We start from the raw sequence: 13,699 nt of genomic DNA on the forward strand, positions 1-13,699 counted from the left end.
CAAAACAAATTGAATAATATATAAAGTAAAAATGCACCTCAAAATATGCAAAGGTTTATGCAAACAGTAGTTGAAACACATTCATGTAGGCGTTTGATAGCATTCATCTGGTTGGTGGTCATTTGTATCAACAAACGACATAAATAGAGTTTTAAGGCGATCACATTTTTTACAAAATATCTGTCTAACTTTTAACAAGATTTTGGTGTCTTCAATTATTTACGCAAACATATATACCAAGCACCTTTAAATTCAAAGTAACGAAAGTAAATCGTATAAGCACGGAGTGAATTTTGAAAATAAAAAAATGGTACGCATACGCCACAGTGTACGTAAAATAAAATAAATCTGATGTTATTACAGTCGCTCATATTCTTACGGCTTTTATCTTATGCCAATTTTGAGCAGTTGACAACAAATTGAGTTAGTTATAGTTAAGACTTTTTGGCTTCTATTTCAGCCGCGCGAGTAATCTTCTTCAGATAATTCGATATCTAGAGAGAATTCATGCGGATGAAGTGGGTTTTGGCGCACAGCTCTTAACCGATAGTTGTAGCGATAATAAACACTTAATACGATATTACATAATTAATAACAAAAAAGATAAAATCTGCCAAATTCGAAAAATTAATTAAATTAAATGAGATAAAATAGAGCTTCAATTCTTCTCGTTCTAGTAAATATGAAGGATTTGAGTTTTGTTATCAATTTAATGTGTTAATGGGTTTTTCCTTGACACATATTTCATCAAGCCTTTTTTTGATACGATAACTTTTTGCGGAAATTCTCAAAACAATGTTGAATAATAAGATAATATTGCAATCATCTAAAATCTAAAATCAAAGAAGTTTTATAAAATGAATTGATTTCTTTTTTTTTTATTCATATTTTTTTAAAAACTTAAAATTAAAAAAAAAAAATAAATTACTGATATATTTTATTGATTATAATGTATACATTTTTGTATTCAAAATTAAAGGTTCGGGACATCCCACCATATGATGAAGGCAGGCGTCTTTTGGATTTAATGGATATGTCAGTGTTTGACTTTCTAACAGGAAACATGGACCGACATCATTATGAAACATTTAAGTAAGTATTTGCCACCGAGATTTGAAAAACAATTATAAAGCCTTAGTAGAAAATAAACGAAAATTGCAAGTTCGGTAATGAAAAATATAATTGCAATAAGTAACACTTAGAAATGTTTTCTTAGGGTTTAAGTTATACTTTTTTCATTTTTATGAATACTTTGCTCGCATCTGCCTTTCTCAGGTACAGGGTAAAAGTTCATATGCCAAAAGTCCATAACCAACTACTAACACAATTGGATGGGTCATTCTCATTAGTCCACAAATTAGCTATGGAGTTACAACCCACCAAAGTGGGTCAAAAGTTCAAACAAAATTTCTGTGTACTTTTGAGAATTGGCACTTGTTTGGTTTTAGAAGAACTAATTAAAAAATTTTCAAAATTTTGCTCGAGTTTTGGAAAACTATTTTTTTAAGTATTTAAACCAAAATTTATAACATAATTTATAAAAAATCTCGTTGCAAATATTCTTTAAAGAGTCTGTATTTTTTTAATTTTTGAGTAATTTAAAATTAAAACGATTTTTTTTCTAATCAAATGCTTAAATAAACAACTACAGTGAATTTGATTTTGCTCAAATAAGAGTTATTAGAAGTATGGACGTCTTTTACAACTGTAACATACTGTATAACAATTAATAATTTTCTAAAAAAATACGTCAAAAAGGCTGTTTTTATAGGTATATTTATTATTTTATTTTGATGACTTAGAGAAACATTTTTGAAAATTATTTTGTTTTTTAACAATTTCGGACCCAGCGTTACTCTCATGTAACATTTTTTTAAAAATTCGTAAAAAATATTAAATTAAACAATTTTTTAGGTTACGATGGCTTAATTGAAAGATAATAATGCCTAGTTACTGGATTATTACAAAAAGTTAATCAAATATCATACCTTTAATTTTTTGTTATTGAGAAAGGCACTGAAATTCACATTTTTTTTTTTTTGAAAAAAAAAAATTTTTTATATATGGTCATAATTTTTGAAAAAAAGATATAAAAAATGTTAATGCAGAAAGTGTTTTGTTTTTTTGCTTAGAAGAAGTAGCATATATTATAGTTTCATAAAAAGTTATTTTCTCAGTTCTCCGAATTTTTTTGGTGGTCTTAGGCAGTGCATTTTACTTACATGTAACATGAGAAAAACATATTAGTTTTACTATTTATTATTTTGGAAAATAATTTTTTGCTATTCATATTTCTTAGTTGTGATGTTTTTGACCCGATAATACCGAAAAAACATTTTTTAATATTGATTTTCATAGCTTGGGTTCGAAAACAGTTCAAAAATGTTATTTATTTTTCACAAATTCTTTGTTGCATTGTAAAAACTTAACTGTAATGGCATGTTTCGTTTAAAGATTAACACCATAAAGATAGATGTTTTTGTTTATTTAAAAATTATTTTTTAATTTTTTTTTTTATTATATTAATATTGATTGCATTTTATACATTGAATTAAAATTTGTGTTTTATCATTTTTAACTTAAAGACAATTAAAATACTAAGAAATTTTACAGTAAAAGCAAATGCTTGCGACGTACATTTTTATTTATTAAGATAATGATTTTGTTGGGATAGATACTTGATGATTTGAGTTTTTTTCTTCAGACTATAATTACTGAATTATTATAAGCAATTAAAATTATTATTTTTTTTTTTTGTATATGCAGCTTTTTTTAATAATTTATTAATAAACATCCACAAGTAATATCAAAACACAAGTTTAATTGAAAAAAAAAAAAAACTTATTAAAATTTGTTAAGTGTATTTTCATATTTTTACCTTTGTTTTCAAGTAAAAACTTCACCTAGAAACATTTTTTTTCTTAATCAAAAAAAAAAAAAAAAATAACACACCAAAGGCAAGAAGAATTATGAACTTTATTAAGTAAAAAAAAAATAAGAAAACTACAGATTAAATTGTAATCCTTAGCACCTGCTGCACATAAAATCTGTTGACTGACGTAATATTTCCACGAGGAACTCAGTTGACAAACAATATTTTTTTATTATTATTATTTTCAAATTATAACTGAAACCTGTCACAGATACTGCATCACTTGATTTTAATTGATTCTATACCTTCATCTCACTATCTCTCAAGGAATTTTCCTTGCATTGAAACTTTTCTTTTTCTTTGACTTTTCCTCTAGAAATAAGTTTTTTTTTACAACTTGCATTGCAATACCATCAACAATTTTTTATCTTTCCGTTAAAAAATAACAAAAAAAAAAATGAAATAGAAATAAGGAAACGATTAAATTGTCTCAGCTCAAAATTTTTACTTCATATTTTTTTTTATTTGCTTTTGAAATGTTAAAAAATATGAACACCTGGAAAGATTTTTCAGAATTCTTTGTGGAATCAGAAATGGAGGCAAAATAACAAATTTTCTCTTGTGGTTTGGAAGTAATAATTGCAGTTACCAACTTATACTAGATTGAATTGAGAGATTGTTTCCACCTGGAAGCAGGCAAAGTTTTTCAAAATTTTTTTCAATATTTTTACAATCAAAATGAAACTTCTACTTAAACTTTCTTGAAGGAGTTACATTTTATTTAAATGACAATGTGACTTAATTTTTTAATTGGATCTTTTGGTAGATAGGTGTAAGATAGGTAGGTACTCCTTAAGTTTCCTGTTTTCTACAAAAGTTTTACGGAAATGATTTTTTTTTTTTTTCAAAAGTTTCAAATGATTATTCTTGAGGTTTTGAAAGTTTAAGTTTTTATGTAAAATTCCAAAAAAAAAGGTGTAAATACACAATTAAAAAAACTACAGCAGCAGTTTTAAAACCTTTCTTGTTCAAAACTTGACTTGATTTTCTTGATATTTCATTTGTGCTGCAATGACACTTCTTTTCTGTTCTAAAAAAAAATTCATAAAAATATACAAATTGATGTTAAAAGTTCCGATTTGTCGAACAATAAGATTAAACAATTTTATTTGCAATCGAGCCCCAAAATTAGCTCAGGTTTTTTTCATGGAAAATTGAAATTTGCCAGGTCCCAGGTGATGTCTATTATAAATTACCCCATTCAAGGACCCCAAAACTCAAGGAATATGTGAAACAAAAGTGCATATTGCCCCACGAAACACAACGCACGAATATGTGCTGATGCCAATATGCAATGCATGCACCGTGCACTGCAACTGCAACTTTGGATATTTATTGAACCATTATGCGAATTCAAAAGCAAAGTGACAAAAACTGAAGTAGATGCTCGTCTGTATACGGTATAACTCGTCTAAACGAGACTTGAAGCTTTGCACAAAATGGTTTTCATCGTTAAAAACTGAGGGCACCACTTTATAGGTGATACAAAGTCGACAAAGTATATTGCACTAAATAGCCACTCAAAGATGAGATCCGGCAGACGACGACTACGATGACGACGGTTATAGAGAAGCGGCATGTACCTACACTGCATAAGTACTGAAGGTTGGGTATAGAGAGGTACTCTCTTTCGAAGCCAAAACTATAGTATGCACACACACTTTAGCTCCTCTAAGGAATTCAAGGAATAATAATATCTCTTCACTTTCATTGCATAGTTTTGTGTGTTTCTATATAGAGCCGCTTAGAGTGTTTATATTACCTATTCCTTGTTGAACTTCCCTTATATGACGAAGACGAGGTAAAACCTTGTATGTGGTATAGGCAAAGACCGATTTGCAGTCAAATTGGTACAGCATATTTACAAAAAGTACGGTTTTTTTCAAAGATTTAAAACACAGTTTTTTCTTAATAAAAAGAAGTTATAGATTCTATCCTTATTTAAGAAGGAATTAAGTTCATAATTTAGAATAAATTGAAAAATAATACCAAATAAAGAAGGAATAAAGAAAAAAAAAAAAGAAGCCATATGTACAATACCAATAAAGATTAAATAAAGAAATTATATACTATTTTGTGCTACTTGTGACTTTTATTTTGATTCATAAAGGGTTTTCAGCTGAAATATACATTACAAAGTTGTAAGAAATTATTTTTTTAGAGCTTTTCTATCCCAATACCATACAAATTTAAACAAAAAATATTTGTTGCAAATGAAGAAAATTGCATTAAAAAAATATTTATCGCAACTAAGAATATTTTGCATTAAAAATATTTGTATTGTCGCTGAAAAATATTTGCATTGAAAATCAAATTTTTATTATAAATAAAAACAAGTTGCATAAAAAAAAAATATTATTGAAATAAAAAAAATTTCTGCATTGGAAAAAAAATCAATGCAAAATGCATGCATTAAATATTTTTTTTTTTAATATTCGTCGAATTTCTTACAATTTTGACTGTTTGGTCTTACATTAGGTTCAATATTATAGTTGAAATAGCGAATGTATAGTCAAATAGATAAAATTATGACGAATATTCAGGTGTGCAATTCACACGTGGTAGAAGTGAAACCTTAAAAACTCATTTTTCTTGCGTCACCTTTAAATGCATTTTTTTATATGACAACCTATAACAAATTTTATATCATATGGAAATGTATCTATTTAAGCTTTAAATATTTATTTCAATCATGTCTGTCCCACGTCTACAAAACGAGCTATAATTTTTTGAACCCAATCAGTTTTTATCAAAAAAAGCAAAAAATCAATCTTTTTTTCTCTTCCATTCATTTTTTTTTAATTACAACCTATAATAAATTTTAAACCACCTGAAAGCTTATTATTTCACCTTTTATATGATGCTTCAATGATATTTCTACGACCGACACGCCTACAAAAAAAAGTTAGAATTTTTTAAAACCAACCATGTCGAAATTTCAAACTGAGATTACGATACTTCGTACACTTATTTATTTGTTGTTAAATTATATGTTATTTTATTACTTATATACAGTTTAAATTTTATTCATTGATTTTTCCTGTCGCTTTTTCGTTTCATCGTGTTCCAAATCACTACGATACTAAAGAAGTTTTCACTTCAAAAAAAAAAATTTAATGCACACATTTTGCATTGATTTTTTTTTTTTTTTTTTTTCAATGCAAAAATTTTTTTTTAATTGCAGTTAAACTTTTTTTTAATGCAAAGTACATAAATTTTTGTATGCAGTAAAAAATTTATTTTCATGCAAATATTTTACAGTTGCAATACATTTTTTTTTGCGAAATAGGTACTATAGGGCAAGTTTAGGATTCGTAAAAAAAATCGAACTCGAGATAACAATTTTACATGACATTACGATGATGGAGAATGCCAAAAAAATGGGTCCGGCAATTCTGTCTGTCTCTATGTGGAGCTGCAGCCTAAACGAGTGAAGTGATTTTCTTCAAACTTGGTAGTTAGCAGTTTTTGGTGATTCTTTAGAGGGAAAATTGAAATTTTTTTTTTTGACCAAAACTAACGGTACCTGCCATATAACGGAAATAGAAAAGTTATTTTTTTTTCAAAAACGGCTCTAACGATATTGATTAAAATTTTTGTGTGTAGTACTACACATAAGAGCCAACTTTTAAAATAAAAAGAAATATTTTTTGTACCGTTATTAACGGTACCTGTCATAGAACGGTTTTTTTCGTTTCTGAATATCTCGTACAACATTAACCCGATTTAAATGATATTTCAAAAACCGCATTTTTGGATTTTTAAAAAATATTTCAAATTTTTTTTTTGAAAAATCAATTTTTTGAAAACGGATTAATGAAAAATTTTGAAAATTAGTTTTTATATGTAAATTAATTATTTCTTCAAACTGTCATACCAAATATTTTTTTGAAAAATGTTAAAAAATTGTTATATATAAAAAATTATTTTTTTTAAAAACAGCTCCAAAGATTTTCGAAATTTTTTTTCTAAAGATATCATTTAAACCGGTATATAATTATTTATTTTTTTTTGCACCACTAATGAAATTCCGTGCAAATATCAAATTTTAAATTTTCCCTTATTTTGTTCAATGAAAAGCTTTAACATTAGACTAACTTTTACCATAAGAGCAAATACGTGCGACCCCAGTCGTGCAATTTATTTTTTAATGCAAGATATTTTTATTTGCAACACAAATTTTTTGCAAATTTTTTTCAGTTGCAAAAAATATTTTTTTCTTTTAAATTGATGTTTTTACAACCCTGATTCCTGGTTGGAGTTATTTTACGCGGTCGAGTTTCAAATATACTCCTTGTACTGATAAATTATAAATTTTTGAATGAAAATCTCAACTTAAATTTGACTGCAAATCAACCTTTTACTTTAAAAAAAAATGCACTAGAAGAAGGAAACTTGTCTAAAGCCTGTTTTGCATAGGTATGTATGCAAACGAAGGCATTGCAATATGCATCTCCTTATATGAAATACAGAAAGGTTTCAAGACTCCAATGCATGCTCAAGCTCATTCTTACAAACAAACATAAATGTATAGAACTCCAATACTTCCGATGTGAAGGACATCGGCTTCGGCAACCTCCTCGACGTAACAAAAAGCAACGGCGACAAAACAACTACATGCCCGCCGTATAATGCTACCATCATATAAAATGAATATTTGTGCAACCTTTCTGCAAAACTCTAAAGTCTGAATGGAGCACGTATCCTTTTTCCTTCTGTCTAGTGTTCTATATGTCGCATGAAGAGAATTTTATTACCAATAACAAAACCATCAGCCCAGATGTTGAATTCACCACCACAATGGTTATAGATAAAAAGCCAATAAGTGTGTTGCCAATAAATGAAGAAAATTAATAGAAACACAAAAAAAAAGTAAAACAATTGGTTTGAGTTTTATTTCGAAATGAAGACCCATTTAGGATTATTAAGATTTGGGAATATATACAATATATAGAAAAACAGGTATTGCAATGTCACTTAATAATTTAGTTTGAAAAGCCAAATAATAGCAAGATACTTACAAACAACTTATCGTATTTGCTTAAAGAATAAGTCCTTAGAGAGTCTTATTTTCTATCTAAAATATGCATTTTTTGAAGAAGTTTAATATTATATTTTTTTTTTGTATTTAACAGAGTTTACGGAAATGACACATTTCCTTTACATTTGGATCATGGTCGTGGATTTGGTAAACCATTTCATGATGAACTTACAATTTTGGCACCAGTCCTGCAATGCTGTTTAATACGGACGACTACCCTTAAAAAGTTATTGGAGTAAGTTTCAATAAAATTTCTTAATTTAATAAATTTATTTATTAAAATCACTATTTTTCGTTTTATTTTTTTTTTTTTTTTTATTTTTTTGATAGATTCCACAATGGACCCAAACACTTATCCGATATAATGCGTGAAACAATGTCAACAGATCCCATCAATCCTATCCTATGGGATCCACATTTAGTGGCGCTGGATCGCCGCGTTGCAATTATCCTACAAGGAATACGTGATTGTTTAAAGAAAAATCCTCCAGAAGATCTTGAGAATTCATTGGATGATACATCATAGCGGTAATCTAATTAAAAACAAAAAAAAAAAAATAATATATAATTATTTCTAGTTAAATCTATTATTTCTTCTTAAGTTAAAATTTAATATTTAATTTTAATTAAAAAAACAAAAAATTAAAAAATATATTAATAAAAAGAAATAAAATTCAAACAAAAAATATTCGTAAAGTTGTAATAGGTGTATAAAAACAAAATAAAAATAAACTAAATGTTTTAAACGTTTATAATATAATTAAATTATTGAAAACTATTCCTGATTAAATTTAATTAAAAAAATTAAACAAAATATCAAAACTATTAATGTTTCAAAATGGATAATAAGACATAATTATGATACCAAAAATATTTGTGTAGAGACTTTTTAAGAATTAAAAAAAAAAAATATTTAAAACTATTCGTCAATAATATTTTTAAGAATTTAAAATTTAAAATAAAAAAAAAAAAAACATATTTAAAAAATTCATAGATGTTACATCTCAAAAAAAAAAAAACATATTTTTTGGCAGTTTTTAACCACTTGAGATTCAATTACTAGATAGTTAAATGTAGCTAGTGCCAAATATTTTGATTTATACTTTTTATTTTTTCAATTTATGTTCTCATTAAACACTGCAATGAAGTTCTTATAAATCAGAAAATCCATATAAAAAAATGTTTTTTACAGAACCTATTTGGCAGTAAAAACAAATATAAATAAAATATAAAATATTTGAAAAAAAAAAAATAAATTTATTGCTGTTCTATGAAAATTCATTTCAGAAAAATGAAAATGTACCTATTTATGCATTATATTCCTTCCATCAGTGTTTAATGCACATAAAATTTGTATTTTAAATTTATTATATATAAATATTAAAAAAAAAAAAAAACCCAACATTCAACTTGATCCCAAAGCAAAGCTTTTATTTTATTTAAACAAAATTAACAAATTATAAATTCAATATTAAAAAAAAAGTAAAAATTAATTATACATAATTTTAATTCAAATTCATTTGTAAATATTTTTTTAATTTGTAAGATATTATAATATACATAAATATTTAAGTTCTAAAAGTGTGATTAAAACTATATGTTTAGTTAAAATTTATTGTTTTATTTATAGAATTTTAAAATTAATAAAAATAAATAATATATTATGAATAATTTTATTTTTTGCACATTTTATTTGTTTTAATTTCTTATATAGCAATTCTATTATAAGAAAATATATAAATCTTGCACTTTTTGTTTAAATTAATTTTTGTTTATATTTAAAGAAAAAAGTATTTTTTTTTCATCTCCTAAATATTATAAAAAAAATACTTTATGAAAAAAAAACGAATTTTATTTTTAATATAATATTATGCGGCCTAATTAAATGTTGACAATACAAACAGACATTTTTTAAACGAAATTTCAACCATAACGAGTTTCTGAATTTTTTTTTAACAATATTTGATATTTATAAATATTTCAATGTAATTGTATAATGTAAATTATTTTTTTCCATTAACAAAAAAATTGTTAATTAAAACAATAAAAATTCAAATATTTGAATTAAAAATTAAAATGAGCATTGATGGAATTAATTTTTTATTATGAAAATATCAGGTAGTTACTGTTGGTGATTTTGGTTGTTAAAGTTAACTTTGATACAAATTGTGGTCTAATGTCTTACGCTTACAGGGTTGGATGCATTCTTGAATTGTGAACACAGTAGGTATCTATATAAAAAACGATAATAATAAATTGCAAATCCTCATCGAGTTAAAATGGATAGAAAATTTTTTGAAATAGACAAAAGAATGGTTTTTGGAATAATTTCAAGGTACGTAAATAAAAAATGAACAGAAATAAAGAACTGTGTGCAATGCATACGAAAAAAAGCAACATTTCTGTGTAAGGTTTTTAAAAACTACAAAATATGGAGTATCTTCATAATTTTGGTTTATTAGCAAAAGTTTTATATTTTCTACCATATTTTGTGATTGCCAAAAACGTTACACCCAAAATTTGTGTAATTTTTTTGTATGGATTTTTATAGCAAACGTTTGGTAAAACCTTTTTACAAAATATATATTTTCGACGTTGTTTTTTTTTACAATCAATTTTGATATATTAAAAATTAGAAAACATCTCATTACTGGAATTCACTCAAAAATTGATCACGAAAAATCGTATTTTAATTTTCCTCATATTTCCGACAATATTTTCTCAGGTTTTTCGATAAAATCTTCAAGAATAGTTTCCAACCAAAGTAGATTATTTAATTATCTACAACTTTGAAATGCCACTTTTGCCAGGAATCGTAAAAATACTATTTTTCTGATTTTTGGCATCGAATATGTCAAAAACGTGATGTGATAGAATTTTTCTGTTTTCAGATTCGAGCTCAGCGCACAAAAAAACCATTAGAAAAATATACTTTGATTTCTATAAAAAAAACTTTTTGACTAGTGAAATCGAACAAGGCAATGGCATTCAATTTTTTCTGCCATGTTCGATTTCACTAGTCAAAAAGTTTTTTTTTACAGAGATCAAAGTATATTTTTCTAATGGTCGAATCTGAAAAAATCAGAAAAATTCTATCACATCACGTTTTTAACATATTACCATGCCAAAAATCAGAAAATTAGTATTTGCGACGTTCAAAATTCAATATCTGAAAAACTTTGCACGTTAGACCTATTCTAGTGCTTGATTCAAATTAAAAAGGTCAATGAAAATTAGAAAAGTATAATTTGGTTTCTATGGAAAATTATTTCTCGCCAATATTACTGTCATTTACGGAAAAATCAATTTTAAAAATGTTTTTTTTTTTGTTTTTTTCAATTTTTCTCAATATTTTCTAAAACAAATGTATAGTTTTTCCACAAAATCTTTAAAAAACGGTTTTAAGCTAAATAATTGCATTCCAAACTTTTCAAAAATCACGGTAACTTTTTTGATTGAAAAATGGGCTATTTTTTCAAATTAAATTCGTAAAAAATCCAAAAATTAACTTTTTGCTTAAAAAACATTTTTAATAGATAGAAAACATAACAAAGTAATTTTTAGCCAAGTTTTGTAAAATCCAACTATTTTTGTAAAAGATAAAAATAAAAATAAAAAAATCGTATTTTTGCTTTTTTTCAATATTTTTGAGGTTATAGAAAAAAATTGTTTGAGAAAAAGTTGTAGACATTTATACTACCTACAACTTTTGCGTTTAACTTTTTTCGCTAGGACGTCTAATTTTGACAGTAATCGTAAAAAACCATGATTTTTGACACCCATCCCACTTTTTCGCCCACCCACCCCCTTTCCCAAAATTTTTTTGTGGGCAATTTATTTTCCCCCTTTCATATACAATTTATCCTAAATTTTCCCACCACCTTTATGCTGCTAATAATTTGTTCAACTTTTGCCTTCTGAAAACCGGATTGGCACTGGTCTATTAAGAGACCCATCAAAAAATTACAACTAAAAATTTAAAAATAATTTTATTCTCAAAAATAATTTTTCAATTTTTCTTTTGAATTTTTCCTCAGTTTTAAGACAAATACTTAAGTATCTCTCGAATTATTTTCCATAAAATTCGTTAAATGATGTACGAGAAACTCAGAGCTCTGAAGTAATCGAAATTGTGAGAGTCAGAGAAAAAAAAAAATGGTACCTAATTATTTGAGTCCTAAAACATGTTTACATTTCTTTCGAAATCCTTGTTTTCAAATTTGTAGAAACTCTTCACTGTCAGAAAATTTGACTCAACAAACATCTCTCAAAGCACCATTTTGGCTTTCGAGACACGAGTACCTACTTTGTATACCTAAATAGAACGAATTTTCTCATTTAAAATTGTTATTTTTTTACAAACAAAATCACCTTTAGTTTTTGCAAAATAATTATAAATTTTTAAACAAAAAATAAAAATAATATCAACGAAAATAAAACAAAAATTATTGATAACTAAAACAAAAAATTTAAATAATATTGTGTAATATGTGTAAGTAATATTTATGATTGTAATGTTAATTTATGTACCTTAAAAAAATCAATTGAAAAACAAAACAAGAGGGAAATAAAAAAAAAAAATAAAACAAAAACGGACTGTATGGAAAAATATGTAGTAAAAAAAAGTAAATAAATTATATTTGTTATAAATAAAAAAACAAAACTGTTTTATTATTTTAATGTTGTCGAAGACCTTGAACAATATTTATGTTCATAACCAGTCACCCTGTCGATTTGATGTGAACAATCGTGTATCAGAGTCGGAACTTCTTTTTATGATTAACTAATAGGTAAGGTACTTCAAACTACAAGAGCAGTTATTACGTACGACCCAGTCTTGCATTTATATTTTATGAGATTCCAAAAACTGACAAAAGAAAACTTTATTTCAGCACATCCACGAGAATATTTTAATTTCCTCTTGAGACTACAAAAGTTAACTTTACTCACAATTTTGTTTTTGGGTAGTTTTGTTAGAATCAGTGCCGGTTTAAGCACTACCGGCGCCCCTGGGCAAAATTGCAAGTGGAGCCTCTAAAATAAAATTCATCTAAAAACAATTTTTTTAAATCACGAAAAAAAGCAGTAGCAGATTATGTCTTACCTCTCATATACTTGTTAATGCATTTATTAAAACTGTGCAGTGTATTAACTTAAAAAGGTTAACTTAAAAAAAAAATTAATTATTCATGTCATTTAGGCTCAATTGACAAGACTACCTTTATATCTGACTTTTTTGTTTAAACACATTTAAAGATTAGGTACAGTTGGTTTTATTTGAACAATATTTTTTCAAAAAACTTTTTAAACTAGGTACATTAATGTCGTTTTCGATTGAAATCACTCAATGATTCACTCATTCTGAAATCCAATAAAAAACTTTGAATCGCTTCCACCCAATTCTAAAATTTAATATCTGTATTGGTGAAAAATCAAATATTTTGTTTTTGTTTTTTCACTAGGAGAATAAAAAACTTGCAGCACGCTTCTTAATGATTCCAGGCGCTTCCGGACGGCCAATCGAAAACAACATACCTTTATAAGTATAAGGTTTGTTCGTTGTGAGCTCTAGGGCACTCTGGGTCGCTCCGAATTCGTTGTCAAGCGTTTTTTGTAGCTCCTTTTTCAACCAGAGTTATTTCCTCTGTGTTCGATGTTTGCTGATGAAACTAAAGCTCTGAGGTGTTCGATGTAAAATGAAAACCCGAGAAACTCTGATTTTTTTC

At 26.1% G+C, this 13,699-nt stretch overlaps 1 protein-coding gene across 1 annotated transcript in view; it reads left to right on the plus strand.

The window, feature by feature from the left end:
• Positions 1 to 8,843, plus strand: part of LOC129915244 (extracellular serine/threonine protein CG31145) — a 107,766-nt gene extending 98,923 nt beyond the window's left edge. Inside the window, exons 9-11 of the mRNA XM_055994725.1 lie at positions 980 to 1,092; positions 8,068 to 8,208; positions 8,304 to 8,843. Coding sequence (XP_055850700.1) covers positions 980 to 1,092; positions 8,068 to 8,208; positions 8,304 to 8,499 — 450 coding nt within the window. The 3' untranslated portion in view covers positions 8,500 to 8,843. The remainder of the gene's footprint in view (positions 1 to 979; positions 1,093 to 8,067; positions 8,209 to 8,303) is intronic.
• The last annotated feature ends 4,856 nt before the right edge of the window (positions 8,844 to 13,699 follow it).

The sequence above is a fragment of the Episyrphus balteatus genome, chromosome 3, assembly GCF_945859705.1.
Source record: "Episyrphus balteatus chromosome 3, idEpiBalt1.1, whole genome shotgun sequence".
In the NCBI taxonomy this organism is placed as follows: Eukaryota; Metazoa; Arthropoda; class Insecta; order Diptera; family Syrphidae; genus Episyrphus; species Episyrphus balteatus.